General features: G+C 33.9%; 5 protein-coding genes across 7 annotated transcripts; 1 reads left to right on the forward strand and 4 right to left on the reverse strand.

Moving 5' to 3' along the window:
- Positions 1 to 1,614: 1,614 nt before the first annotated feature.
- Positions 1,615 to 7,880, forward strand: LOC120166956 (pentatricopeptide repeat-containing protein At5g67570, chloroplastic). 2 transcript variants are annotated; one of them, XM_039176109.1, is made up of 10 exons: positions 1,615 to 2,262; positions 3,413 to 3,604; positions 3,796 to 3,877; positions 3,974 to 4,165; positions 4,259 to 4,372; positions 4,911 to 5,004; positions 5,103 to 5,260; positions 6,024 to 6,461; positions 6,713 to 7,436; positions 7,473 to 7,880. In XM_039176109.1, the coding sequence occupies exons 1-10, from the start codon at positions 1,661 to 1,663 to the stop codon at positions 7,583 to 7,585; spliced, it is 2,709 nt and encodes a 902-aa protein (XP_039032040.1). In that variant the 5' UTR covers positions 1,615 to 1,660; the 3' UTR covers positions 7,586 to 7,880. The 2 variants fall into 2 exon arrangements, with proteins under 2 accessions (XP_039032040.1, XP_039032039.1); XM_039176108.1 differs by having other exon boundaries at positions 6,713 to 7,880.
- Positions 7,881 to 11,843: 3,963 nt separating this feature from the next.
- Positions 11,844 to 15,910, reverse strand: LOC120166957 (telomere repeat-binding factor 2-like). 2 transcript variants are annotated; one of them, XM_039176110.1, is made up of 7 exons: positions 15,800 to 15,910; positions 14,869 to 15,028; positions 14,448 to 14,659; positions 13,935 to 14,019; positions 13,553 to 13,636; positions 12,824 to 13,170; positions 11,844 to 12,062 (listed from the first exon to the last, which is right to left on the reverse strand). In XM_039176110.1, exons 2-7 carry the CDS (start codon positions 15,016 to 15,018, stop codon positions 12,038 to 12,040), a joined length of 903 nt encoding a protein of 300 aa, XP_039032041.1. In that variant the 5' UTR covers positions 15,019 to 15,028; positions 15,800 to 15,910; the 3' UTR covers positions 11,844 to 12,037. The 2 variants fall into 2 exon arrangements, with proteins under 2 accessions (XP_039032041.1, XP_039032042.1); XM_039176111.1 differs by having other exon boundaries at positions 11,852 to 12,046.
- Positions 15,911 to 16,937: 1,027 nt separating this feature from the next.
- On the reverse strand, positions 16,938 to 19,183 carry LOC120166912 (ruvB-like 2). The gene is made up of 2 exons (XM_039176078.1): positions 18,385 to 19,183; positions 16,938 to 17,795 (listed from the first exon to the last, which is right to left on the reverse strand). Exons 1-2 carry the CDS (start codon positions 19,131 to 19,133, stop codon positions 17,141 to 17,143), a joined length of 1,404 nt encoding a protein of 467 aa, XP_039032009.1. The 5' UTR covers positions 19,134 to 19,183; the 3' UTR covers positions 16,938 to 17,140.
- Positions 19,184 to 21,119: 1,936 nt separating this feature from the next.
- On the reverse strand, positions 21,120 to 22,254 carry LOC120166945 (60S ribosomal protein L2, mitochondrial-like). The gene has a single exon (XM_039176096.1). It carries the CDS (start codon positions 22,219 to 22,221, stop codon positions 21,757 to 21,759), a length of 465 nt encoding a protein of 154 aa, XP_039032027.1. The 5' UTR covers positions 22,222 to 22,254; the 3' UTR covers positions 21,120 to 21,756.
- Positions 22,255 to 24,970: 2,716 nt separating this feature from the next.
- On the reverse strand, positions 24,971 to 25,955 carry LOC120166942. The gene is made up of 3 exons (XM_039176095.1): positions 25,722 to 25,955; positions 25,371 to 25,634; positions 24,971 to 25,272 (listed from the first exon to the last, which is right to left on the reverse strand). The coding sequence occupies exons 1-3, from the start codon at positions 25,870 to 25,872 to the stop codon at positions 25,139 to 25,141; spliced, it is 549 nt and encodes a 182-aa protein (XP_039032026.1). The 5' UTR covers positions 25,873 to 25,955; the 3' UTR covers positions 24,971 to 25,138.
- Between the last annotated feature and the right edge of the window lie 2,039 nt (positions 25,956 to 27,994).

A 27,994-nucleotide genomic window follows, 5' to 3' on the forward strand; every position in this document is an offset into this window, starting at 1 on the left:
GTAACCTACACATTTAGTACCTAAATTATTACTTTTGCTCTGTTTTGGTACCTAAACTTTATTTTTTTCAAAATCAAACTAACATTTAGTTTATATTTCATTTTGGTACCCGTCGTTAAAATCTTAACGGTGATGTTGACATGTCACCATAAGGAAATGTTACATCATCATTGAAAAAAGTAAAAATTGGAAGTTTTTAAAGTTTAGTGAGCAAAATAGGAGAGAGAAAATATTATTTTTCACATAAAAATAAAAAAAAGTAAATTACATAAGAACTATGAATGTTTAAGTAAGTTTTTGTTTTCGTCATTAAAATTTTAAAAATAACAAATTGATCACTAAAGTTATCGATTTATTTAGCTACAACATGATCAATGGTATATACTCAAGGTTCATAACAAACTAAGCAGAAAAAAGAATGTGTATTACCCTAAAAACAGATTGATCCTTCTCTTGTTTCTGAGATGTTCTTAGAGAAAAGAAGTTCCCAGATTACAAGTTTACATTGAGCCAACTTTACAAAATATAAAAAAGATGCAATTTTTAATAATGAACTCCTCTGACCTTGAGCAAGCTTGCCAGAGAGTTCTTGAGCTTTGGCATGTGCTTCTCTGTAGATCTCTCGAAGATGCTTTAAAGCGTCTTCTGCTGCAGTTCGTGTTTGCTTTTCCACATAAAGTTCTCTGCTCAAAGATTCTATTTTCTCAAGCAGTTCTTTTACGTAGGTCGGATGCGGTGTTGGTGACCGGAGCGACTGGTTTCATCGGTGCACACGTTTCGCTCACCCTTAAAAAATGCGGAGATGGTGTTTTGGTTGTGGAAGGTGATTTGAACGATGTCAAGCTTTTGGCTAAGCTCTTCGACGTGGTGGCTTTTACTCACGTACAAGGGGAACTAGGATGAAAGTATATGGGAGGGACCAAGTTGCTTATCTGTCAAATTAACAAGGTTCTAAAAGGTAATTAAACCACAAAATTAAAGGATTGAGACTTAATTTCAAAATTAAAATGTCTTAAAAAATAATTAAATCATAAATGTTAGAGACAAGACTTAATTTTAACTTTAAAACTGATTATGTCTTAAAAATAATTAAACTATAAAAGTTTAAGAGTGTCATGACTTAATTTTAATGATTTTAAAAATTTTAAAGGTTTAAAATACAATTAAACCATAAAAGTTTGGATGGACCATTTCCCCTTCTGTCCCCACATGGTTTCGTCACTGCTCACATATGCATTTGGAGGCTCGAGCCGGAGTCAATGACTATTCTATTTTTAATTTTGAAAATCTTTAGAATAAATTAGATATAAAATTATTGTTCAATAACTTATTTAACATTTTAACAGTAGTGTATAGGTAAAACTAAATATTAACCTTTTCTTAACATTATCACTTCATCAATTTAACAACATAATAATGGTGTGACCATTTTATTACAAATCAATAATATTAGTGATCAATTTATTATTTTTGAAACTTTAAAAATAAATAATGAAAAATTATATAATATTAGTGATCATTTGTGTAGTTTACCCTAAAAAATAAAAATCATAATCAATTTTCACCCTTTTTAAGAATTATTGTATGCGAGTGGAATATTAGAGGGGATAAAGATAAATGGTGCGAACTCCAGCGGAAGCCTAGTTGAATTAGAACCAACATGGGAGCTTCGATAATCCCTTCTCCCAACCTCCCACCGGCACCGGCACAGGCACCGGCACCGCCTCAGTTCGAGCCAAACACCGAAACCATCAAACGAAAGCTCCTCCGGAAAGGCGTTCACCCAACTCCCAAACTTATTCGAACTCTCACCAAAAGGGAAATTCTTAAACACAACCGCAAAACTAAACAACAATCTCAATCCGAAACCCCTTCGCTCACCGCTTCCGACCTCCAGTCTCTAGCGGAACAATCCCACTTTTTAACCCTGAAACGCGAGTACAAACGCTTCTCCAAAGCGCTCAATTCCAAAACGGAGCGCCAGGGTCCTTCTTTGGTGGGAAACCCATGGGAGAGAATCGAGGGAGCCAAACTTCGGGACCTCGCTTCAGAAAATGAAGAATTCCACGGAGAGCGCTTGAAGAGACAGAACCTTAAGGAGCTCCGGGAAATGTTCGAAGAGGATCTCCGTTGGGTCCTGGAGGATGATGTCGAGGTGGAAGAAGATGATTGGCTGCTACCCGCTGAGAAGCAAGAGCGGGACTTGGACCCTTCAAAACGTTGGCGTAACGAGAAAGAAGCGATTCGGTTTCTTGTTGATAGGTTTTGATTTCTGAACTTCATTTTCTTTTTAGGGTAAACTATGCCAGTGGTTACTAATGTTTGGTTAAATGTTTGTTTTCACCACTAATGTTTGAAAAGCTACAAATCGGTCATTAACGTTATCGATTGTTATAAAATGATCTCTCGACGTTAGCCGTAGTTAACAAATCGTTGCTACAGTAATGGGATGCTGACATGACATGTTAAACTGGCTGACCGACCTTTTAATTCCTCTCCGCCTCCAACATAAAAGTATGTGATTTCTGTAATCAAAATGGTTTTCATTTAGTTTCTATTTGCTGTTAGAATGAGGTTAGGCCTTTTCGATGGAAATCCTGAGCAACTTCCTTTCAGCAATATAGGAAATCTGCTCTCCCGATCACCATATTCTAGCACTTGAAGCTGCTCGTAATGGCATTGTCCTTTTAAAGAACGATGCGAAAGTACTCCTTCCACTTCCGAAATCTATGTCACTTGCTGTAATAGGTCCGAATGCTGATTTTCCGCAAACACTTATCGGAAACTATGCAGGCCCTCCATGCAAATCCGTTGCTCCTTTGCTAGCTTTGAAGAGCTACGTTAAGAACACTGTTTATCACCCTGGTTGCAATATGGTTTCTCGTTCTACTACTGCAATTGACAAAGCAGTCGAGATTACAAAACGGGCAGATTATGATGTGTTGATAATGGGATTAGATCAAACTCGAGAAAGAGAGGCGCTTGATCACACCGATTTATTTCTTCCCTAGAGGCAACAAGAACTCATTACCAGCGTTGCAAAGTCTCTGCAAAAAGACCGGTTGTTTTAGTGCTTCTTTCTAGATGTCCTATTGATGTATCTTTCACTAAGGATGATCCGAGAATCGGTGGCATTTTGTGGGCTGGTTTAATGTGTCATGTCAGCATTCCGTTACTGTAGTAACGATTTGTTAACGATTGTTAACATCAAGTGACCATTTTGTAACAAACAATAACGTTAGTGACCATTTTGTAACAAACGATAACGTTAATGATTGATTTGTGACTTTTCAAACATCAGTGGTGAAAATGAACACTTACCCAAACATTAGTGACTATTAGCGTAGTTTACCCTTCTTTTTATCATCAATTTCCTGTCATTTCACTTTTGTTCTTAATCAATCAATGACAGGTTAAGCGAGCGAGAAATAACGGAAAGGCATTGGAAATTTGTAAGGATAATGAAGCAATCAGGGCTGCAGTTTACAGAGTGGCAGTTACTTAGGATTGTTGAAGGACTTGGAAAGAAAGGGAACTGGAGGCAGGCAATGGCCGTTGTCCAATGGCTATACGGTAATAAGGAGTGTAAAGATTTTAAAAGCAGGTGATTGCTCTTCCCTTTTGCATTGAGTTCAATCAATTTGTAAAGGTTTTTGACTGTTAGTTAGAATTTTCTATCAAAAAAAAAATGTTAGTTAGAATCGAAGTTACTGGGCAACTAGGTAATTTGATGTTTGATATTGATGTCTCAATATTGCGCAGTATGTCCGATGAACTTATTAATGCTTTTTGTAGGTTTGTTTACACAAAACTGTTGTCAGTTCTTGGGAAGGCTAGACGGCCTCGGGAAGCTCTTGGGATTTTCAAGTTGATGCTTGTGAGTATCCACTATTTTATTACTATGTGCAATAGGGGATCTTTTTGCGTATTTATGCAATGCTGCTGGCTTAATAATTACTCTTGAATTATTCAGGGAGACTGCCTTATATATCCCGATTTAGCTGCATATCACAGTATTGCTGTTACACTGGGACAAGCTGGCCTTTTGAAGGAACTTCTGAACACAATTGAGTGCATGAGGCAGAAACCTTCAAAAAGAATTAAAAACATGCGGCACAAGAAGTGGGAGCCAATGCTTGAACCTGATCTTGTTGTATATAATGCTGTATGTGAGCATTCCTCATTTTTTTCATTATTTTTTACTGTCCCCGACATCTTTCAATCCATTAATAAGTTTCTTTTGGAAAATGCTTGCCAGGTTCTGAATGCTTGTGTCTCACTACATCAGTGGAAAGGGGTTTTGTGGGCGTTTGAACAGTTGAGAAAGAGTGGTCTGAGACCTAATGGAGCAACGTATGGACTTGCAATGGAGGTACTTATAATCCTTGATATCTGGACTGATACTATGTTTCAGGCTTCTTAGTTCTTACTTTCAGTCCAAAGCAACAAATGCAATTTAGTATTGTTTTATGCTGCCATCATGGTTGTTTGATTGCTACTGTGTGTTTTAAGTTCATGTGCTACCTTTTATGAGTTACTTTTCCTGCTACAAAATGCTGATTACCTCAGCTTTCAAAGGTTTAAATGTCAGGCAATGCATTGAAGTGAGCATTTCTATTTATCTCTACATTATTTCCAGTGAAGCTTATAGAATTAATGGGGTATAACTTTAGAAGTCCTCTCAAGGACACTATTTTAGTGATATTGCAAATGTCTTGATGTGTGTTGGCAGAGGAATAATTTATAAGCATATGAGTCCAAAATAATTAGTTTTTGGTGTGTCATCCCACTTTACTACCTTAGTGGGGATGCTTCATGCTCTGATTGATGGAAATTATATCTACTGGCAAATATTGTTTATCCTCGAGTTATATTTCAATTCGAGTCTTACAGGAGGTGCTTATTGAAAGGTAATGCTGCATTCTGGGAAGTATGATTTGGTTCACGAGTTTTTTAGAAAAATGAAAAGAAGCGGAGAAGCTCTAACAGCACTTACTTACAAAGGTATCTTATTTCCTTTTCTCGTTTTTTAGCATGCATGTTTCTGTTGAAAAGTTGGTTTTGTTTCCAACTCAATACAAGCTTGATCTGTGGCTTTCCAGTCCTTGTCAAAGCTTTTTGGGAGGAAGGAAAGATTAATAAGGCTGTGGAAGCAGTCCGTGATATGGAACAGAGGGGAGTAGTTGGAACAGCCAGTGTCTATTATGAACTAGCTTGCTGTCTTTGCAAAAATGGAAGGTGGCAAGATGCTATGATAGAGGTTAATTTCATTCTCTATAGATTCTGGATCATGACTGGATCTGAGTTGATTGAATATTTGCATATTTGTGTCGTGCATTCTCTTTAGGGGAAACTAAAGTGGTTCTTGCCTCAATGGTGAGTGGGGAGGATGCAGCACAAAGAGATCGATTTATGGATAATAACTTTAGTGTGCATATATCTGCTCTAATTTTAGAATTGATGTTCCCTTGTTCTTCGGATTTTTGCAAACTACAGTGACTTCAAGCAGCCATTGCCATTGTTAATGGATGTTTTTGTTGTCTGTAGCACTAGTATAGGAGCTGAATATATATATATATATATGTGTGTGTGTGTGTGTGTGTGTGTGTGTATGTATGTTATCCACATTATAATAAGAGGGTTAACCTGAGGAAAGCATATGAAATAAAAATCCTTTAAGCTTTGACAATTTAGGAGCTTGTTTGAAATGTTACATGGTATTCAATCAGTCTTCTCATTTTAGGTATTTGTATGGGATAATGTCAGATTTTGTACCTGTACTTTGACAAAATGTCCAATATGGTACTTATTCTTTTAAAATGTCACATTGGATATTTTGTTAAAATACAGATACCAAACGTGCTGTTATCTGTATTATTTTACTTTTGGTGGATTGAGATAGAAAGCTTGGAATGAAGTCTAATAGTATTTCATGTTTCTTTTAGTGTATGCATCTCTGCATCAATTTTGCATTGATGACCATAGACCTAGGAACTTCAAATTCAGCTAAACTATGTTTGCAGGTGGACAAGATTAAAAAACTCTCTACTAGGAAACCTTTGGAGATAACCTTCACTGGTTTGATAATGGCATCCCTGGATGGTGGATATGTTGATGATTGCATTTCCATATTCCAATACATGAAAGACCATTGCGCACCCAACATTGGAACCGTAAATGCAATGCTTAGAGTTTATGGGCAAAATGATATGTTTTCTAAAGCCAAGGAGTTGTTTGAAAAAACCAATATAGCCAGATCTGGTCCTTGCGGTTCCCTGAATGGCAAGTTTGGCAACCTTACGCCAGATGGGTTCACATATAGCTTAATGCTGGAGGCATCTGCTAGTGCTCACCAATGGGAATATTTTGACTATGTCTACAGGGAGATGGCTCTCTGTGGATATCAGCTAGATCAAAGTAAACATCCGATTCTACTTGTGGAAGCATCTAGAGCTGGGAAGGTTAGCTATACATATATTTTCTTTTATTCAAAGTTACAAAGGTGTTAAATTTTAGTTGTACCTTGAATATTTTCTGAAGCTGTTAATTCCCCATTGGACGAAAAAAAAGCTAATTATCGGGTGTCCTGCTGCTGCTGAGCGGACATTATTTTGTTTCGACTGAATGTTTTGAGAATCACATTTTTGTTGAAGTTGCTAATGTACAGAAGATCTGGATGACTTAAGTGTCTAGTTTGCTTTGATATTTGCAGTGGCATCTATTAGAACATGCATTTGAAGCCTTTTTGGAAGGTGGAGAGATTCCACATCCACTGATATTCACTGAAATGTTAATCCAAGCTACTTTGAAAGGTAATTATGAGAAGGCTGTCACCTTGGTCAACACCATGGCTCAAGCCCCATTTCAAGTCAGCGAAAAGCAGTGGACTGAACATTTTGTAAAAAATGGAGACAGGGTTTCTCAAGGTTGTCTGGTGAAACTGTTGGATGCACTCTCCAGTTCCGAGTTGTCATCCGAAGTCACAGCCTTGAACTTGTTAAGATCCTTGCAATCTCTCTGTGGATCTGCCCTGTCAACAAGTTCCATGTCCTTTGGTATCGAAATCACTGGTAAATCTGAGCCTAACTGTAATAATGGAGAAACTTATGGTTGTGAGAGATTAAACATTCCAACTATTCCCGGGAACATAATGGTTGAGAAAGGTAAAGCAGCCACAGGTCCTCCTTCAGAAGCAACTGGCACATCATTTGCTATGTTGGCTCTTACTAATGATGGAAAGAACGAAGAGGATGGCGCCGCTGCAGATTCGGTGAATAGCTTATTAAATTATGATATGGATGACGACACAAGGGATTTTGCTAACGGTGTTACATCTGCTGAGCATATGAATTGTTCAGGCAAGCCGGTCCCTTATTTAAATCTAGATCAATACACCAAAGATTTTGACGAGGCTGAAACCGACCTGCCAGTCAACGATGATGATGCTGAAATAGATTTGCTAGTCGATGAGAATGGTGACTCTCAAACGTCGAAATTGCCTTCTGCACAAGAAATACTGGAATCATGGAAGAAAAACAGGGAAAAAGATGGGATATACTTTCCTTTCCATCAAGGGAAGAAGTGAATGGCACCATTTTCATTGCATTTCCGGAACTCGAGTTTCTGGATTAGAGAACATGCAGGCACCAGAGGCACAGGTGAGGATCCTAGAAAGCAAGAGATTGAAGCAGAAACAGCTCCAAGGGAGGTATGGGCAATGGATTTAACAATATCCTGGAATATTAGGTTGATGTAAAGATTAGGGCATAGACAATGGGAGGGAAGTTGTGTGTGTGGGTAAGAACAAGGCTAATAGTTGAGCTCTTATGGTTCAATTTTAGATTTTTACTTTTTTGGTTTTAAATACGTAGTTGGTATTTTCACATGGGTGTTTAATTTATGCTTTTATTTATTTATTTGGATCGTGTTATTGATTTTTGCAAAAAAAAATATTTGGAAAAATAAGTGACATTTGAATTTTTTGTGTTCATATGGCGCATTTGAATGTCAGTGTTCATATATTATGTAGATGTACACGTATTTTATAAATGTAATTACTTGAACTCAAAATCTCGAACTCGGAACATTTTTATCATTGGAGAGAATAATACTTTCATCACTCGGGGCCAAAACGAAATAAAAATTTATATTTAGCAATTATTTTGAAAAAAAAAGTTGGATAATCAAACTAGAATTACAGCGGAAATAGTTAAGCTTTTGTGTTTTTTAACGGAGTTAATAGGTTGAGATAAATGAAGTAACTATTTAAATTTTAAGAATCAAAACATTTCGAAAAATATTTTACGGATAACTAGGTACGAAGTATATAAAGGGTGATGGTGCGTTTAAATCCTAAAATAATAATTAAATGAAAATCTAAAAGAAAATATTCTTAGGTGGCGTTTGGTTCGCTGTAATGTTTATGAGGAAATTGGAATCTGTGAAAGAATTGAAATATGTAAGAATTTGAATCTAATTCCATATTCTGTTTGGTTCGCAGACATGTCAGATGAATTTGATTTCAGTAATATAAAATGGCAGAATTGCCCTTCTTATTTTTTTTTGTTTTATTTTACAACTTACATGTAGTAATATATTATAAAAAATTAAAAAATATTAAATTTTCATTTTATTGATGGATTATTCATTTCAATAAATTATAAAAATCATGCTAATAAACATTATAAGTTAAAATCATCGCAATTAAAATATGTTAATAAGTTACCAAAAGATAGAGCAATATTTCGATACATTCAAATCGGAGTATGTTAATTAGTTACCAAAAAATATACCAAAAACTATTTTTATTCAATATATGAATTAGAAACTCGACCCGACACGACTCAAAATAATAAAAAAATTATTTTTATTCAATAAAAACATTGACTTAATTGAAAAAAATTATATATAGAGGGGTATTATTGTAATTATTCCTAAATATATAAGGTAAAATTATATATTTTTTCAGGTCGGTCCGGTTTTTTTCACCCTAAACCCGAACCCGACCTGACCCGAATATCACACTTAAAAAAACCCAACCCAACCCGACTCAACTCGAATATCACATTTAAAAAACCCGACCCGACAAAATAAAGTTTCATCCGACCCGATCTGACTCGAAATAATAAAAAAATATTTTTATTTAATAAAAATAGTGACTTAATCTGACCCGACCCGAATTATATATATTTTCGGGTCGGTCCGGTTTTTTTCACCCTAAACCTGAATCCGACCCGACCCAACCCGAATATCACACTTAAAAAACTCGACCCGTCCCGAACAAAATAAAGTTTCATCCGACCCGAATATATGAATTAGAAATCCAACCCGACCCGAAATAATAAAAAAATATTTTTATTTAATAAAAACAGTGACTTAATCCGACCCGACCTGAATTATATATATTTTCGGGTCGGTCCGTTTTTTTTTCACCCTAAACCCGACCCGACCCGACCCGAATATCACACTTAAAAAAACCCGATCCGACCCGACCAAAATAAAGTTTCACCCGACCCGACCTGACCCGAATATATGAATTAGAAACCCGACCCGAAATAATAAAAAAAATTTTTATTCAATATATGAATAAGTTACCAAAAGATTGATGAGGGTAGTATGATAAAATTTCAATTCCCTCCAACAAGGGAATTGAATATCATCAGAGATTCCAATTCCCTTGAAAAATTTGAACCAAACATGGGAAAGTGATAGAATTGGATTCCAATTCCCACCAATTTCAAGGGATTCAATCCAACCAAACTCCACCTTAATTTTTAAGCAAAAGCAATCAACTATGCACATTTAAACCTCATTTGACAATATTAAAAAAAAGAACTCATTTAAGAATGGAAACGGGATAATCATGGTGAGTCTTTTTTCCTGATCATAATTCAAGTTCAAATATAGTTCTATTTGGCTCAAACGGGATAATCTGACTTGATTTAACATAATTTTTATATTTTTTTAAATCAAATTTTAATGAAATAAAATATTAATTTATTCAAGTTAATAACATAAAGTTAAATTTAATATCAAAATTTTAACACCTTGTATATAAGTTTTTATATTTTTATTGAAACTTAATTATAATATATAAATAATATCTTCATAGTCATCTCATGTCAAAAAGGGACATATACTCCCTAAACTCAAACATCTTTTTTATTTAAAAAAAATTGAACTTATTGGTTCAAAACCCTTTGTTTTTTTCATCCCTAAATTTATACGAAAATTTATATTCACATGTCCTTCAATAAATCGACATTAGCTTGAATTTTCAAAATCATTCGACTTTATCACATCCATGCATAAATCATTATATCTTTTGAATTAGAAATTTGTCATAATTAGACTTGTCCCCAACGAATATAGGGGGACTTAAATTGTCTCGCATAAGAACAGCATCAACAAGTCAAGTCAAGGGATCATGCATAGACAGCTTGCTAAAGCTATCACCTTTGACCCACCGACGGAACTACGATTCTAATTCAAGAGGGTAAGATATAATTAATAATAGAAAATGAGAGGAGAGAAATCCAAATAAACCACAATTTGAAGGACTAAATAAATATTTATCCATATATATTTTTTACAACCCAACACATTGTTCCGTTCCCTGTTTCGACCTCCTCAAAAAAATCTGCTACAATATTCGCTTCACGCTGGATGAATTTAAAATCAAGTACGATTAAATAACATCATTATCTCACGAACTAAGGAGCATGGATTGTCCGAGGATGCATTTTAACGCAATCCATAAGCATTCAAGCTATCCGTCTGAAGTTGAACCTTTTCAAAACTATTACTCCACGTCAACTTTAATTAAGAATGGGTACGGGATCTGAATCTGACGGGTTTCGACTTGACCTGATCCGATCGATCCTTTTTTTAAAAAAAATTAGATTCGGATCATGTTGAGCTTTTTAGAGGTTATGTTCGGAATGAGTTTGAATTAAGGGTGAAAAATACTCGACCCGACCAAAAATATATAATTTTACCGTATATATTTAAAGATAATTACAATAATACTCTCTATATATTATTTTTTTCAATTAAATTCTCTATTTTTATTGAATAAAAATAATATTTTTTAATAATATATTATTTCAAGTAGAGTCAAATTTGAATTTTAGCTCAAAAAATTAGGCCATGTTTGGATAAGATTGAGTGTATATAATTTTCGGATCGGATTGATCGAAAATCCGACCCAACCCGACCTATATTCATCTCTAAGTCTTTAAACCTTCAAGAATTCCCCAAAGACGGAGTTCTGTAAATTATCCATCCGAGCTATCCATAAATTCACCTTGTATCATTTTCTTCACCGTCTTACAACTTTTGTATCGTAAAGACGACGTTTTGTTAGTTTGAATTCACTTTTTTAATAAAGTGAATACTGACTAGGGGTAAATATTTGACAGAATCAAATTGAGTCAAAATATTTTGATTTAATCTAATTAATGAATCTCATTTTATAACTCGAATTTTACTTGAAAATTTTCAAATCGACTCAAGTAGAATTATTCGAATTTCTATCTGAATTTAATTATAAATATTTATAATATTATAATACTATTTAATTTCAATTTAAACGATTTTTCTATAACCACATATACATGTATAGTTCATATTTTTTTCATAAATATCATGTAAAATTAAAGGACTCGACTCGAACCTAAAAATCAATCTATTAATCATTAAAAAATTCAAGTTATTCAAGTTTTACTTTATAATTCGGCTTGAATTTAAAAGTTTTTTATGAGTCAAGTTAATAAAATTACGAGCGTGTCGAGTTTTTGCTCTAATCTCAAAGTGTGCCACATAAATGTCTTATCTCTATTTCTTTTGCTACATTGTACCCTTTTACTTGATGATAAAAAGCAGCAGCACTTGATGAATTTTTCTCACTCTCTCTTCTTTACATGCCTAATATATTTACAGTTATAGGTAAGAGCGTGGTTGGTTTACCAGGCCGGCATGATGTCCAGTCCGGTGCATCGTTCCAGCAATGAACTAAGACCGCATGGTGAATATCCGTTTATGCCATCTGCACGAGTTCGCGACTGATATCAAGAAGATGAACAACAAAAGGAATCGCATTCGGGGTCAAATTCTGGTAAACATTAAGATATCAAAATATAGAGCTCTATGATTTGAGTTCACAAGAGAAAAGCATATACGAAGATGAGAAAACTGATGAAATGAAGTGAAAGTAACTGCCTGTTTGCTGGAAATTCTAAAATGCAACTAGTTAATATAAGGCTAAAAAATGGCAGATATCGATTAAAGCTGAAAATCTTGGACAGAGAAAGTATCATTTTCAGTTGCAACCGAAAATGTTACTTTCTTCATAATATTTTCGGTTGTAAGTTCTAAATCCCCGCAATGTAACTTTTCGGTTACAAAAAAAAATATTACAAATTTGTATAACTTTTTAGGTTGAACGTGATAACATTTTAGGTTGAAAACGTCTTAAATTAGGCTGCTGTACAATAGAACTAACCCCTGATTACAATGGGATTCTTTTAGTGAAAGAAGTTTAATGATAAAGCTCTTCCTTCCTACATCTTTGTTTCAGAAACTTTTCAACCATATAGAAGAAAGGTTGAAGTAGGCCCACAGAAATAAGAAAAATAAAATTTGTTCAATGGATGTCAAGTTATTGCAATGAAGGTTTGTAGATTGGCAGAGCTGCAGGAGGTAATATCACGGCTATCACTCTTAAACAACCAACTCGAGCATCGACTAAGAAAACCTTTGTTTTCAAATCTATGAACACAGTTCAATAAGAAGAAAAATTAAGAACTGATTAAAGAGGGTTTACCAGGTATCTAGCATCTTAGACTTCAATGCTTTCTCGGCTGCTTTAGCAAAAATTTTTGCTGCCTCTGCTTCAGCTTCTGCCACTTCTGCCTCTCTTGCTGCCTTTTCAGCCTCTGCGATTGCAACTTCTGCCTCTGCAACTGCTTGTGCTGCAGCTGCAGCAGCTTCTTCTGCAGTCATGCTCCTCATTTTCAACAAATCTGCATGAACTTGGGTTTTAGTAAGAATGCTGATGCCTTTCTTCTTTGCTTTCACAGAATCCTTCTGCCTGCCTTCCAAAAGAAGCAGATGAGATTTCCTTGCTTCAGAAATAGTTGAACGTGGTGCAATCGTGTACTTGTGCTTTACCTATCAACATACACATAATAAATATGAACCAGTCCCAACTAATGAACATTAGTCTTGATCTTCTTTTAGAAACATGTTTCCCGTTTATGGGAAGATATGCCGATAACTTTTTGCATGTAGATCAGAAAAACCAAAATCAACATTCATCCAATTGATGAGGAAGAAAAGTCCCAGAGTGTTGGATATATTTTCCAAATAGAAAGCAGCCCTTCCAATCAGTCTTTCTTTAAATCTAATATTACGATTGGACATGCCATATAAGCTACCTTAATATTGTTTTAGGGAACATCAATGGCATAAAAGTATGTTACCATGGAACACCGTTGTTGAATTTTTAAACGTGACATTGATACTGGAGCACCAGTAATCAACAGTATGTTACCTTTATCAATGTCCCATTTGCTACCAACAGCTTTAATTTAGTTGATAATAACTTCATGAGGTTTGGTGGAGCAGCATATTTCTCCTATAATGTCAAAGATAAAACAGCTCAAATTAATTTAGATGTTTTGGAGAAAACATTTGCAACAGTTTCAAAGCTGAGCTTTTAGGTAAGAACCTTGAAAACAGAAATTGAACAAGAAAAAAGGAGAAAGAGAAAGAGAAAGCATAAGTCCACACCCACAGGAGAACAAGACAGAAGGAAAATCGTTGACATATAAATCATTACAAAAACCGAAAGCCACCATCAGTTTAATTAAATGGGTATTGTTGTTTTCATAAGGGTACTCAGAATTCATGAAAGATTCAAGAAAGAAAAGCACCTCTATGTATACAGCAATTGATGCTCTGTCAGAACCGCCTGGTTCTTTCAAACTGGTGATAGCCTCTAGCAAAATATTGTCTAACCTACAACATTGAGAGTACATCACTTAAGCAGCAATGATGCCTGTACAAAAACAGAATAGCATGCCTCCAACACAAGATTGTTTTGGCCTATAACAACCAAGACGTTGGATAATTTTGGTTTTCATCAGTCAAACGTATTTACAGCCAGTTTAAAGTATCTAGGATGTAAACTAATATGTTTTGCCTTCTGCATCTTAAAATGTTGTATGTGAGCACTCATTACCCAAGTTCAACTAAAAGTAACGTCAATATGATACAAATATGTGTAATGAACAACATTGAAATTAGATTAAAAAAATAACTTAAATTTGGTTTTTTAGGAGCACTTGCTCTTGTTCCAAAAGTCATGATCAAATATCACGGCACTCATGTACCAAGTTCAACTACAACTAAATTCAATGTTTATACGAAAATATGTAATAAATAACCTTGGAAATTTTTTTTTGGAACCTGTTGTCCTCGGTATTCTACTAGAAACTGCAAGCAGCTTAGCATCAACGACCTCTTCTCTAGGAGGTACAGTTATTAGAGCCATGGGGTTATCATCATGTTTAGTGGCCAGCTGATTTCTTTTAAGAGCAAGCTTGGCCTTTTGCCTTGATCCCCATATGGCCGTAGCATTTATATTTCTCCATTTATCCTGGTCACATTGAAACGATACACATTAGTTCACCTCTATGCATGACAGAACACTGGCAATCAAAATAACAGAAAGCAGTACTTCAATAACTTAGCAGCAATTAGTAAAGGCAGTGTTAGGACACAGCAACCTCTGGTCACTAAACCAGAAAATTAAAACACTCATTCCAACTGTACTTAGTGAATCATGCTTGAGGCTCAGCTACATACCTTGAGATCCACATTTGAGCGTGAATGCAAGACTGAGCTAAACCCAGGATCTGAAAGGATATTGCGCCATTTTCCAGTACCATGCTTAAGAACTCCTGCCTTGAGTGCAGCTTCTTCTTCCGCCGTCCATTTCTGCTTAGGGGCACCCATTAACAAATTCCTGAAACCCCCAATGAAAGAAAATATAAACACTAGGAATCTGAAAATATCAAACACTTATACCAATCAATCCTATGTGCTATGCACCAATCCATCAAAGTTTAGACAACTAGCAAAAAGCATTGCAATTGAAGAAAAATAGGAGCCAAAATTGAATAGCATAACCCGACATTCATAGTATCTTTTTCCCCAAAATTTTCCCAATAATCTGGGGCTCCAATTCTCAACCATAGTGAAATTCCAGTAGAGATAAATTTAAAACATCACAATAAAAGCATACCGAATAATGAGAAATTAGAAACAAAACAGAAAACAAAATCCTTGATTCAAATGAGTTTAGAAATTTGGACAAAGTTCTACAAATCCAAAGGCCCACAAAGCATAAAATAACTTTCAACATCTCTCGACTCAAATTATACATATCTTTAGACTAAAACCATCACAGCAAGCATTTACAGCTTAAGAAATGTACGTATAACCATGAATATTTAATTTCCTTTCAAAATACAAAAATTAGATTCCGGAAAAGGCAGATTTATGAACATTCAAAAATCTAGTAATTTGATATCCAACCTTTTCCTCCTATGTAGAGCAATATTAACAACGATGAAACAACAAGAAATCAGATTAATGCATTCTCATCCAAATCTTAGACTTCGACAAAGCTTCAAAGGGATCAAGTTCTCTAGAAAAAATCGAAACCAAAAAGAAAAAATTGCATTAAATACTGAATTTCGAATTATGAGTGAAGTGAGGATGATTATAAGAGTACCTGATCGGAGAAAAGCGCGGAACATCGGACCTTTTGTCGAGAAATTATTCCTACACGACAAAGAATTGCAGAGGAGAATGAAATGGAGAATTCTTTTCCCCAAAATAATAATAAATTAAAATGGAAATTTGGAAATGTTGTGTTTCACTAATACTACTACCTTTCTTTTTGAGGCATTTATTATCTTTGGCTTATTATTGGATGAATGATTTTATGATGCTAAAACTTTCGTAAAATTAGCACGAAACAATTCTGCTAACCGGGTAAGGAATTTGTTCCCATAAGATAATAAGAGTAAAATCTATAAATAATTTCTCAATGATAAAACATTTTTTTATTAAATTCCAATTATGAAAATTTACAAAATGATGTATAATTTAGGCACCTAAATAGGAAAGTTTAGTCAACAAAATTGAAAAAAAATGTATAATTTAGGTATTTTGTAGGGTAAAGTACACAAATGGTCTCTCAACTATAAGTTGATGCTTTGATGAGTCTCTCGATTCTAGGATGATGCCCTGTGTGGAGTCTACTGATTATTAAAAGTAACAAAATAATCCATCAACTATAAGATGTCGCTTTGTCGATTTCTATGATTATTAAAAGTTACAAAATTATCACACAAATATTCATATTTCGTTAAAAAATTAACAATCGTCTAAGTTGAACAATAACTTGTCGACTATGATATGATAAAAATCATATTAATAATGTCTACTGACACCGCTATTACTTACAAGCACTGGCTAAACAATATAATCTTTCAAACACTACCTCGACAGTAATTAAACGGAGAGTCGATCCATAAAATACAACTCAAACGATTCTTATACCAAATTTTATCATATCGCATCCAACTTATTAATGTTCAGCTTAGATGACCGTAAATTTTTAACGAAAGAAAACGAGTTTAGAACATATGAATAATCGAATAGTCATTTTGTAATTTTAAATAATCGGAGATCCAACAAAGCAATTTCATGTAGATAGGGGACCATTGGTATATTTTACTCTTTATATATATAAAGCCTTCATTTAATATCTTTTTATCATGCTTGAAATAAATTTGCTTACATGCAATTCATGTAAGGCTTATGTCTGCCATGAATATAAAATATACTCGACATGATCTACTTGGTTTCAGGAAGTAAATCCTACAATTTAATTAACACAAACTACCACGGGATTACAATACAAATTCACTGTTGCACAGTGAAACCAACCAAATAATACCAAGTTTGATCAAGAACACATTGCAGTAACATCATGGTATCCATGTCTAAAGAATGTTAATAAAGTAACATGATAATGAAAATCCTTCAACCATACCAGAAAGAGCCATCAGTCCTGCATGGTATTGGCATCGGCATCCCCACCATCGACCATTGATGCTTCATTGAACATGTATTCTTTTTGGTACTCCATCAAGTATTGTGTTGATCTCCTTACATCCAGAAACAGACTGTAAACGCGAGTTATGTTCTGTACCTCCACAACCATTCCCTTCCGCTTCTGGCAATTCAATGCAGATGCTGTTATCAGATGAATAGCATATCTCAAGGATGTTTCGTGCCCGATTTTGGTCAACAGTTGTTTTGCATCTTTAGACATCTCTACATCTTCCTCTTGGCACCTGATGTCTAGAATCTTGTGAATTTCATCCTCAGAATAAGGTTGAGTGGTGATGATTAGTAATCGATCGAGAAGATCAATCGGAATCCCATGAGGGGATTTGTAGTTCGTGCCACGGATTGAGGTTATTCCTCTGTTTGTAGCAACTACTAATATCGGAGCCATCTCATTCTCAAGAGCACGGTTCAGGAAAGAAAAGCACTCAATATCAAGCATGTGAACCTCATCAATAAAGAGAACACCGGGAACAATTTCCGCCTTCCCTTCCTCCCTCCACTCTGCCACCTTTGTGTCAATTTGTTCTCTCACCTCAGCTCGGATTTCACCGGTATCCCCAGTGAAAAGAGCAAGAAATCCCTGTGTTCTAAACTTGAAAATAATGAAACATGAGATGATAACTAAGAACAGATGAACCTCTATAGTAGAACGACACAAAACATCATAAAGTCCATTATCCAAAAAGGCAGACTTGCACCAGATATGCATACATTGAGCTTAGGATGAATTTTTCTAGGGATTGATCAATTCCTTACTAGTGAGATATATTCGAACAAGGTACGATGTTCGAATCAAACAACTGCCATACACCAATTCTTCCCTAATAGTCACAAAATAATAGTATAATCATATTTGCTTTAACAACATTACAAAACATATGTAGTGATGGTATAAAGAATGCTACATATGTTGAGTTCATAAATATAGGAAGAAGCTAACCCACAGCCATAGCAAAGAATCAACGACTTATGAGCTGATTGAGTTTAACCTTCTTCAACCATACATAGAGCTCTTACCTTGCAGAATCCTCCAAAGTACAATCATTACTAATTCGGATTAAATATGCAAAACACCTAACATGCAAATTCTACCAAAATGTTTTAGTTTTCTTTTCCATCCAGACATACTTTTTGTTAATCTATGTAAAATTTGTTAATCCAATTGTTAGAATTTACCTGCTGTTAATGACATCGATCTCATGAAGGGTAACACAATGTACTACTTCTTTCCTCTTCTGCAACTCTCCATCTGGACATTGAACGAACTTTGTTTGCGGCCCCATTGCATCGTAATCCCTCGACCTCGAAAACGACCTTCCAAGCTTCGTTATTTTCCCTGAAGCTTTATCAATAGCTATCACATCCCCACTCTGCACTTTCTCTTTCCCTAATGCCTCTATCATCTTCGCCCCCAAATCGTAAACGGTCTCCATATCCGTCGTTTTCAGCGTCAATTTCCCAGTTTTTGAAGCCGCCCCAGAAACTGCCGGACGGTCGATTTGGATTTCAACGACCTCACCTTCGATCACTTCCGTTTCTTCCTTGATTCTAACTCCAATGGACTTTCGAAACGCTTGCATCAGAGCTTCTGTTTTCGACATTTCCAGGGAGAAGATTTCGCTGCCAGAGAGCATAGAGAAAGGGGTTTCCAGGCCAAGGGATTTCGCCATGCCCATGGCGATGGCGGTTTTGCCGGTTCCAGGTTGGCCCGCTAACAAGATAGCTCGGCCGGCAATTTTACCTTCCTTAATCATTTGGAGGATGACACCGGCGGCTTTACGAGCTTGTTCCTGCCCCACCATCCCTTCGGAGACGCCACGAGGCTCCAGAGAGGAGTCAAGGCCGAGGCCCCGTATGTGTGAGTGAGCCCCAATTCGTTCGATTCGGGTCAGGTCTCGGCTCTCTGAGAGTTTTAGCTCCGCCATTGCAAGAGTGAGGAAGGGAAAGGCAGGGTTTAGGGTTTTGCGTTAGACTGATAATTATATTTGGAACGAGTGGAGACGAAACGGGCAACGCTTGTTTAAACCCTACAAAATTCGTCCTGGGTAAACTACACTCAAGGTTTCTCAATTATTTGTTGGAAAACAAACGGATCAATTTGTTTTCTAAAAGTTACAAACAAATCACTCAAATATAATTCCTAAATCCAAATTGCTCATTTTGTCATTAAAATTAAGGGTAAAGTACACAAATGGTCCCTCAACTACAGGTTACTACTTTTTTTGATTCACTTGACTATTAAAAATTATAAAATGATCCCTCAACTATAGGCATTATTTTTTTGAGTCCCTCAATTATTAAAAGTTACAAAATGATCATTCGACTATTCATTATGTTCCAAACTCGTACTTTTCCGTTAAAAATTAACGTTCATTTTAGGGAAAATGAGCCGTCAATTTTTTTAACAGAAAATGACGAGTTTAGAATATAATGAATAGTTGGGTGATCATTTTGTAACTTTTAATAGTCGAGCGGTTCAACGAAACAACGTCTTATAGTTAGAGGATAATTTTGTAACATTTAATAGTCGAAAACTCAACAAAGCATTATCTTATAGTCGGGACCATTTGTATACTTTATCCTAAAATTAAAAGGAATATCTAATATAGTTTGGTATGATAATATTTTTACTCCTTAAAACTTATACATTCTATTAATTTCAACTTAATTTGAAACAATTCAATGAATTTAATAGTTCATAATTAAAAATTCTATTAATTTAATTTTTTTTACAATATTGTTAAATTAAGTGAGCCCTTCGAATTAAATTAGTAGTTGGATAATTATATATTGTCATGAAATAACAATAAAATATTATCGTTGACTCAATGTTAAAAGGGAATGTTGTTCTCCCTAAAAGTTTAGAATTCGAGCAGCTACACTTACAAAGTGTGTGCTCGTTGTCAATTGATTAAGAAAATTTTGAACAAATTCTATCTTATAACCAAAATAACAAGATAAAATCCACTTGATAAAATTGTAAAGGAGCAAATAAATTTTTATGCGTAAAAAGAAGAATAAGTTTAATATTTTGCAGGGAAAATCATAAAAATTAATAAATAAGATAAATGTGGTTATCAGAAAATCTCAATCGCTTCAAAAAGTTTTAAATTTTAAAACAAATCTTATTTAAAAATAATAATTTCTTTTATTTATTTACGTTATCCAAGAGCATGAACCCACTAGCGAACCGACTACTAAACCCACAAAAAGGGGCATCTCGTAGCCAAGAATATGACTAAAGAGGAGGCGGAACACTCTACTCAGGAGCATGGATTTTAGTTTGATCCAAATCAGACTGAAATTCATGTCGAGTACAAGAGAAAAGACCAACTACATTTGAAAAGAAGGGAAAAATTAGGATTGCAATCTTTTTAGTATTGAACCGACTTGAATCTAAACTACGATTCTTCTTAAGTCTTACTGAAATCGAATTTTCTTTTTGTGCCATATGCACTTATACTTTACTTACTCCCCTTACTTAATTCTTCCCTGTTCACTATTTTTGCCCCTCACCTCCTCTATGAGGATGATCCACTGGATTGCTTACAACACCACGAATAATGCTTTCGCCTCTGAAAGTGTCCTTCCTTCTCAATGCTCGAGCATCCATTCAATGCATTCTTTTCGATCTTATACCTAATATGTGGTATACATGGGCGGATGCACTAAGCCCTAGGGATCAAGTGCATCTCCATTTTTTAGAAAAAAAAAGTAAAATTTAGTATAATATGTTAAGAAAAATGGAAGAAATTGTTTTTTGCACCCCATTTTTTTTAAGGAAAAAAATTAAAATTTTGAACCCTTATTTATAAATTTCTGGATCCGCGACTTGTCAGTACACTAAACACCAACCCAATCTCTATAGCATGTGGGATACTATAATACCTCTCCATCTTTGTCTCCGTCTCCGTCTCCGTCTTTGTCCAGCATTTCTAAGCATACGTGCATCGTGGTTGGGATTGCAAACTATACCAATTCAATAGTAGTCCGACATCATGAATCTATGAGTTTTTCAACACCCGAAGGTAGGTAGGGTAGCCGCACAAGCTTAAGAGAAAGTGTGGGGAGTGCTGTTTCCTTCATTATTTTAGCAAAAGTTCCTGCCGCTCGAGCCAGCTGACTGCCCCCTTCCACTCGGCCTTTCTTCGCTGTGTGAATAAGGTCTTAGTATGGATGAGCATTCTGTGTGGGTCGCAATAAGTCGCTGGTTGAAGGTTTGGACCAATCGCAATTCATCACCATTTTTTCTGTTTCTAATTGATGACTGGCTATTATATAAGTGACAGGTGCACGATCGACTTTGCACGCTCTATCATTTGGCCTTTCGCCTATCGGCTTGGCAGGCAGGCTACCTTGATCCGTCTTCGGCTTCGATTCGTTATGCTCAGCAGCTCCAACAAGCCTTAAAGTATCTTACCGCTTAAAGCTCTGCCAAGAAAGCGTTGCTTTACGTTTGATCCCATGTGCCCAGAGAATGCTATGCATTCTCCCCTTTTGGACCTCACAAAGAGAGAACGTGTTTTTTCCTCTGAGCTTCTCTCTCATTCATGAAGCGAAGAAAGTGGGCTTTGCCCCAGCTACCGCTACCCTTGGGAAACCAAAAGAGCTACCGAAGGAAAGGGATACAGTCTCCCCCTTGGCCTTTGGAGAGGAGAGGGTAGAGAAGAAGACATCCTTTGCGCAAGTTTTTTTGCTTCCTGCACCTTTACTATACAAGACGCTCTTCGACCAAGGGGACATTCTGGTAGGAGGGTCGACCACTACATAAGTCGCCATCAGTCCAGGAGAGAACCAAGCTACCTTTCTTTGATCCACATTCCCGGGCAGAGAAGAGAACGAAAATAGGTCGTGGATGGTGGTCGTGGTACGTTCGAGGATCTTATGTGGCGGAGCGAATTCCTCTATCGTTTTCAATTTCCTCTGGCAGACCCAGACCCCCTTGATCCATCGTACTGGAGCAATCCGAGAAGAACTATTAGGGTCATATTCTATCCTTTCTACAATGCCCATAGATGAAGTGTTTCGTTTCAAATCAATTATTCTCTACAATCGCTTCGATCCACCCCCTCAGTGAAAAGCCGTAATACACCCTAAGGAACGTCAAAACACATCAAAATTTTAATCGAAACACTGCTTAAATTATGGGTAAACTATGCGAATAGTCCCCTTTGTTTTTGGTCTGACTGACTTTGGTCATCAATTTAAAAATTAAGGATAAATAGTCCATAATGTTACCAATCCATTTGATTTTATTCCATCAACCGTTAACTTCCGTTTGATTTTAGTCCCTCAGCTATGTCACTTATTCGATAAGGGTTAACAGCGGAGAGACTTAAACCAGATGAACCGATAATATTATAGACCATTTACATTTAATATTTAAATTGATGACTACCGTCGAACAGACCCTAAATAAAAGAGCTTAAATTATTTAGTTCTGGTTTTGAGATCGATACAACATATTGGGTTGAGCCCGACATTTGCTATGCACTTTGTGAATATACCTGCTTCGATTCATTGAGTTGCAGATTTTGTTAAAGTAAAAAAAATTGAAACATAAAAAAAAATGTTTTCATTAAAATTGTTTTGGAAATTTGAAGTATAAGAAAATATAAGATCTAGATTTTTAACTTAACTTACATGAGTTCAAATCATTCTAACATTTCTTTGACTTAATGGTATCTAAAACCCTTAAATTTTTGTAAAAAATCAGTATGGTCCCTAAATTTTTTACACTTAATGTGCTCCTTAAACTGATTTTTTAATAATTTATATATTTAATGTATTGAATATCTTAATAATTGTTTATATTTTAAAGTTAAATAATTTCTTATTTTTTTCTAAAAAGTTAAATAAGTCCTAAAACTTTCTAAAAAGATCAAATATACCCTTGAACTTAGCCAAAAAATAATTAAGCTCATTTATCACATAATCGTCACCGATTATTGTCATAATAGTATCATGAACTATAACATTAATATTGTATATTGTCATGCAAGCTTCGTGAATTGTCACGTAAGTGGTGTGACAATTAACTCTTGATTCCGTTGGTTAAAATGTTGGACTGATTTTTTCTCTCAATTTAAGAGTTACATTGAGTGCAAAAAACGTTTAGGGACTACACTAGTTTTTTCCCAAAAGTTTGAGGACCTCAATTACCATTAAACATATTTTTTTATTTTAATGACACTTTTGTGTGCTCTTTCTTATAATAATATTTTTGTTTAATTTTTAAATTTAATAGATGTCCAATATGCATCAACATTATATTCTTATTATAAACTAAAATAATTTTTGTGTTATAAAATTTCTTATCAACTTTATTGATTTATATTTGTATAACTCGCATATTAAATTTATGTAATGATTTTTTTAATAATTATAGTTTAATTTAAGTATTTAATAACTATTTGTTTATTTTTATTTAATATTTTTTATTATTTTTATTTAAATTTTTATATATTAACCAAACATGTTTTCTATATATTTTTTTAAAAAAAACTAAAGATGAAAACCATTTTTTAAAAACAAAAACAGAAAATATTTCTTAAAACCAATCCGACCTTTAGTTTGATGTAAAAATATATAATGAATGTTGTAAAAGTTAACTAGAAAAAGGTCTTGGTTTGGTGCTTAGGTGCTTGCAGATATTCCTTCATGGTAAAGTTGAGTACCTCCTAGCGCACATTTTCTCTTCAATTGATTTTCTCTTCAATTGATTTTCTCTTTAATATAAGAGTAACACGTGTAACCACCTTCCTTTTAGAGGAAAAATAAACTGAATTAAATAAATAAAAATTATGAAAATATTAGTGACACATGTCACCATCTAATTAGATATTAAAATTATTTTAATTGAATTAATTATGTCCAAATTGATAGAATGTAAAAATATTAAGTACCAAACATACTGAATTGAATAAATAAAAAGTATGAAAATATTAGTGACACATGTCACTATCTAATTAGAGATTAAATTTATTTATTTAATTAAATTAAATTATGACTAAATTGATATAATGTAAAAATATTAAATACCAAATATGTAATTATACCAAATTTTTTAACTGTCACATCATTTCCTAAATTAAAAGTTAACTGCCAATGACTTAATTGAAACATTTAAATAGTTGAATGATCTAATTAATTAAATCGAAACATCTATGATCAAAATAAAAGTGAGCAACTCATAAAAATATGATATTTTACTCTAACTTTTATATGATCAAAGATAATTTATATTTAAAATTCAAATTCAAATTCATGAGATATTTTGAGTGGCTTCCCTTAACTTTTACTCACTCATTCAATTATTTAGTTTTATCCTCTCTTTTTTACTCTCGGTTCTAGGACTCCGTCCTAATTAATTTTGATCGATTTACATCATACATCTGATTTTTGATGAGTGAGTATACTAGTGAGGGTTTTCTGGATACACCAGACCTTGAACTAAAAATTTGCCAAAAAAGATATTAAGCTTTACTTTTTTTCTTCTGAAAAATGAACAATACTACTCGAAGTTCCACTTCCTTATTTTAGATGTAATTTTGGGACAAAACATTTAATCCAGTGATTACACCGACTTAAATGAAATTACATTAGCGACTATACAACACAATAAATTTATTTTTTTAATTATTTTATTAGTTAATATGAACTTCTTTAGTTTGTAACAATGTTTTTATTAACCTACATCGATTTTCAGTTTGTAATCCAACAACATTGGAGCTCTGGCCCATGCAACTACCTATTTCTTCACAACAAGAATGCCATGATTCTTAATCACAACTACCCGCGTTAAAGGACTTCAATTATTATTGTTTTTGGTTGCTCATCCGATTTTCAAGGTGTGTTCTGATTAATCTAGATCGATTCGGGCCACGTACCTTACTTGTAATTCGAGACTTGCTTAAGCAATTCTCTTTTACTAGATTACTTTCCGCTCTTTACCTCCATCAGAATTCTCACTTTTATTGGATTCTAGTCCATCCTTAGCCAACCTCTTAGCTATCCTCCTGTGTTTCAACTTGTTCTTGCTACTACAATCACCTTGCTGATCGGCTACTCAAAGAAAATTCTTCAGTTTAGAAGCAAATTTCCCAAGCTTATCAACCATTTTACACAAAAATTGATGCAAAAAGACCAAGTTGAAATCTTACCCGGTTTGTCACTTGAAGCAACTTGTTCGTCTCGGGCATTTTGTCGAACACCTTCAGGCTCACCTTGCAATGAATCAACTCCGTCATATTGGCGTGATGGTAACAAAGGTCCGATTATCTTTCCACGGCGGCAAGCATCTTCTTTGAGCTTTTTCCTTCTAAGTCGTTTCCTTTGAGCTCTACTCAGCTTATGAGTCTCAGGTTGACATCCGTCATCTTCGTCACCAGTCTTTGGGGAACTGCCTTTGCTCGCTTCAAAATCATCTGCCACCCAAAATTGATTACATTTTCTACCATTTCATCAAACAATTAGAACTTGATTTGCTTCATTAATTTTTTATTTAAAAAAACCTGGATTTTCAAGCCCGAAGTTGAGAGGCCTGTCTGATGCGATCACCTGCTTCTTTTCCTCTTCCTCCTCCGATTCCGGCGGAGACGGCGGTGGATAGAGTGTCTTGAGAACTGCCTCATGAAACCGTTTTCGTTTCTCTTCACGTGGCATTGTAGATCACTCCTTTGCAGCAGCCGATGTGTATCAAAACTTTATTTGTTCTTCGCTTACGGTTAAGGAATATTTTTGCTAAATTCTATGTTGGTCAATTCGGGAGGAGGATCAGATTGATTTTTGATGAGATTAATAATAAGAATAGTGATTAGTAAGATATTAAATTATTTGAATTTGAAAGATTTTAATTTATAATTAAAAAAAATTAAGTTTAGATTGAGTTTAGGTTTTTTTAAATGAAAATATTAAATTAAGTGAAGTAAAATTAGAATAAAAATATCATATTTAATCTAATTCAATTAGAATTGTTATTGTCGAAACGATTTTTCTTAAAAAAATAAATTTAACTTTTAAAACCTGATTTTTAAAAGATCTTGTCTCGAATAATTTAGTGACATTTTTAATCATAAGATGTGATTCGAGGAGTCGCCACCAATCTTTGATTAGGATGTGATTGGGCACCAAAAAATATATTTGTTAATTTAATAAAAATATTAATTTTAATTAAAACAACAAATTTACTATCTGCATTACCAAAAATTTGAGTTTGGGAGTCGGTTACGCGTGATGAAAGATTAACACCCCACAACGTTATAAATTGGTACCTAATTGATTAATTAGTTGTCTTTGCAATGAAATTTACGAATTTCAGTTTAATTTAATTTAAGATCAAATATAAATAATATAATTTGAATTTTAATATGAAACACAATAATATTTAATTATTTCTATCGAGCAGAATCGACCTCTTATACCTTAAAGCATTCAATCCCTACTCGAATCGAAATAAATAAATATTATAATTTCGTTCCTAAAGTTCGTTAGTTTTAAATTCAAATGTATAAATAACAATAAAATAAAATAAATTTTAAACTTTCTTTTTAAAACATATACTTTAAATTTTATGAGGGAAAACGATAACATTTAATTATTTTCAATCGAAAATAAATGATCTCTCATGCCTTAAAGCGATCATTTATTACTCCAATGGAAATAAAGAGATATTACGAATTCATCCTAAAAATCAATATTAATTCGAATGTGATTTATTTTTGAAACCATATTAAAACATGCATAAAAATAAAATGAAAGTTAAACACATATCAAACAAATACGATTAAATATTTATTTTACCAACCTTTAATGAGAATAAGGATGTTTAGTTATTTGAATACATCGAGACTATATGAATTTAGTTAAACACATATCTAACAATATTTTCTCGATGAATTTATTTAAAAGAACATGATATTTTTCTCAGTTTCCAAATTTTAAATGTAATCAATTTTATTCATCTCACTTAACGGGATACACTTTCATTTTAAAATTATCGAAAACAACTTTCTTATACATTAAGACAGTCAGTTCACAACAATCTTAAAATGAACGAATATTACCCTTAGTTAAATTATTTCATTTCGAGTAAAGAAATGCTTATGAGGGTTACATTAAAATAAAACCTAGACCTATATGTATTTAGTTACACACATATAACATGCATAAAATTTAATACAATTAACATATTTATATAAATATTCATTATTATACTATATTATATCTAGTATGCATAGTTTAATAATATAACAAATATGTATAATTATTTCAACAAAACAACATACAAAATATTTACCATGAACACATACGCTTTGACATGAACTAAAAACATACACATATATATCTAATTGAAATATTAACCAACTAAAAGTAGAATACCTAAAGGCTTAATACACCAACTTTAGTATTAACATCTAAGGCAAATAACAAACATAAATTATAAACAATAATTAAACAAAGTATTTACATATTAATTACCAAATAATAAACAACACAAAAAATAAAAAATGAAGTTAAAATACAACAATTTTAAAATTACAAAATCAAATCATAAATGAGCAAACGTATTTAAGGAAGAAAATTAAATAATTACGACATTCATAGCTCAAATTAATAAGAACAAGATTCAAATAAGGACTAAAATGAGAGTTTTCAGAATTATAAGCATGAAATTAAAATAAATAAAAGTAAATAACTGAAAGTGACCTAATTGTAACACACGTGAAATAAAAGTCTAAAATCATAATCTCTAAAAACCTTCAAATAGGGACTAAAATGAAATCTA

The sequence above is a fragment of the Hibiscus syriacus genome, unplaced genomic scaffold, assembly GCF_006381635.1.
Source record: "Hibiscus syriacus cultivar Baekdansim isolate YM2019G1 unplaced genomic scaffold, ASM638163v2 tig00111650_pilon, whole genome shotgun sequence".
NCBI classification, from domain to species: Eukaryota; Viridiplantae; Streptophyta; class Magnoliopsida; order Malvales; family Malvaceae; genus Hibiscus; species Hibiscus syriacus.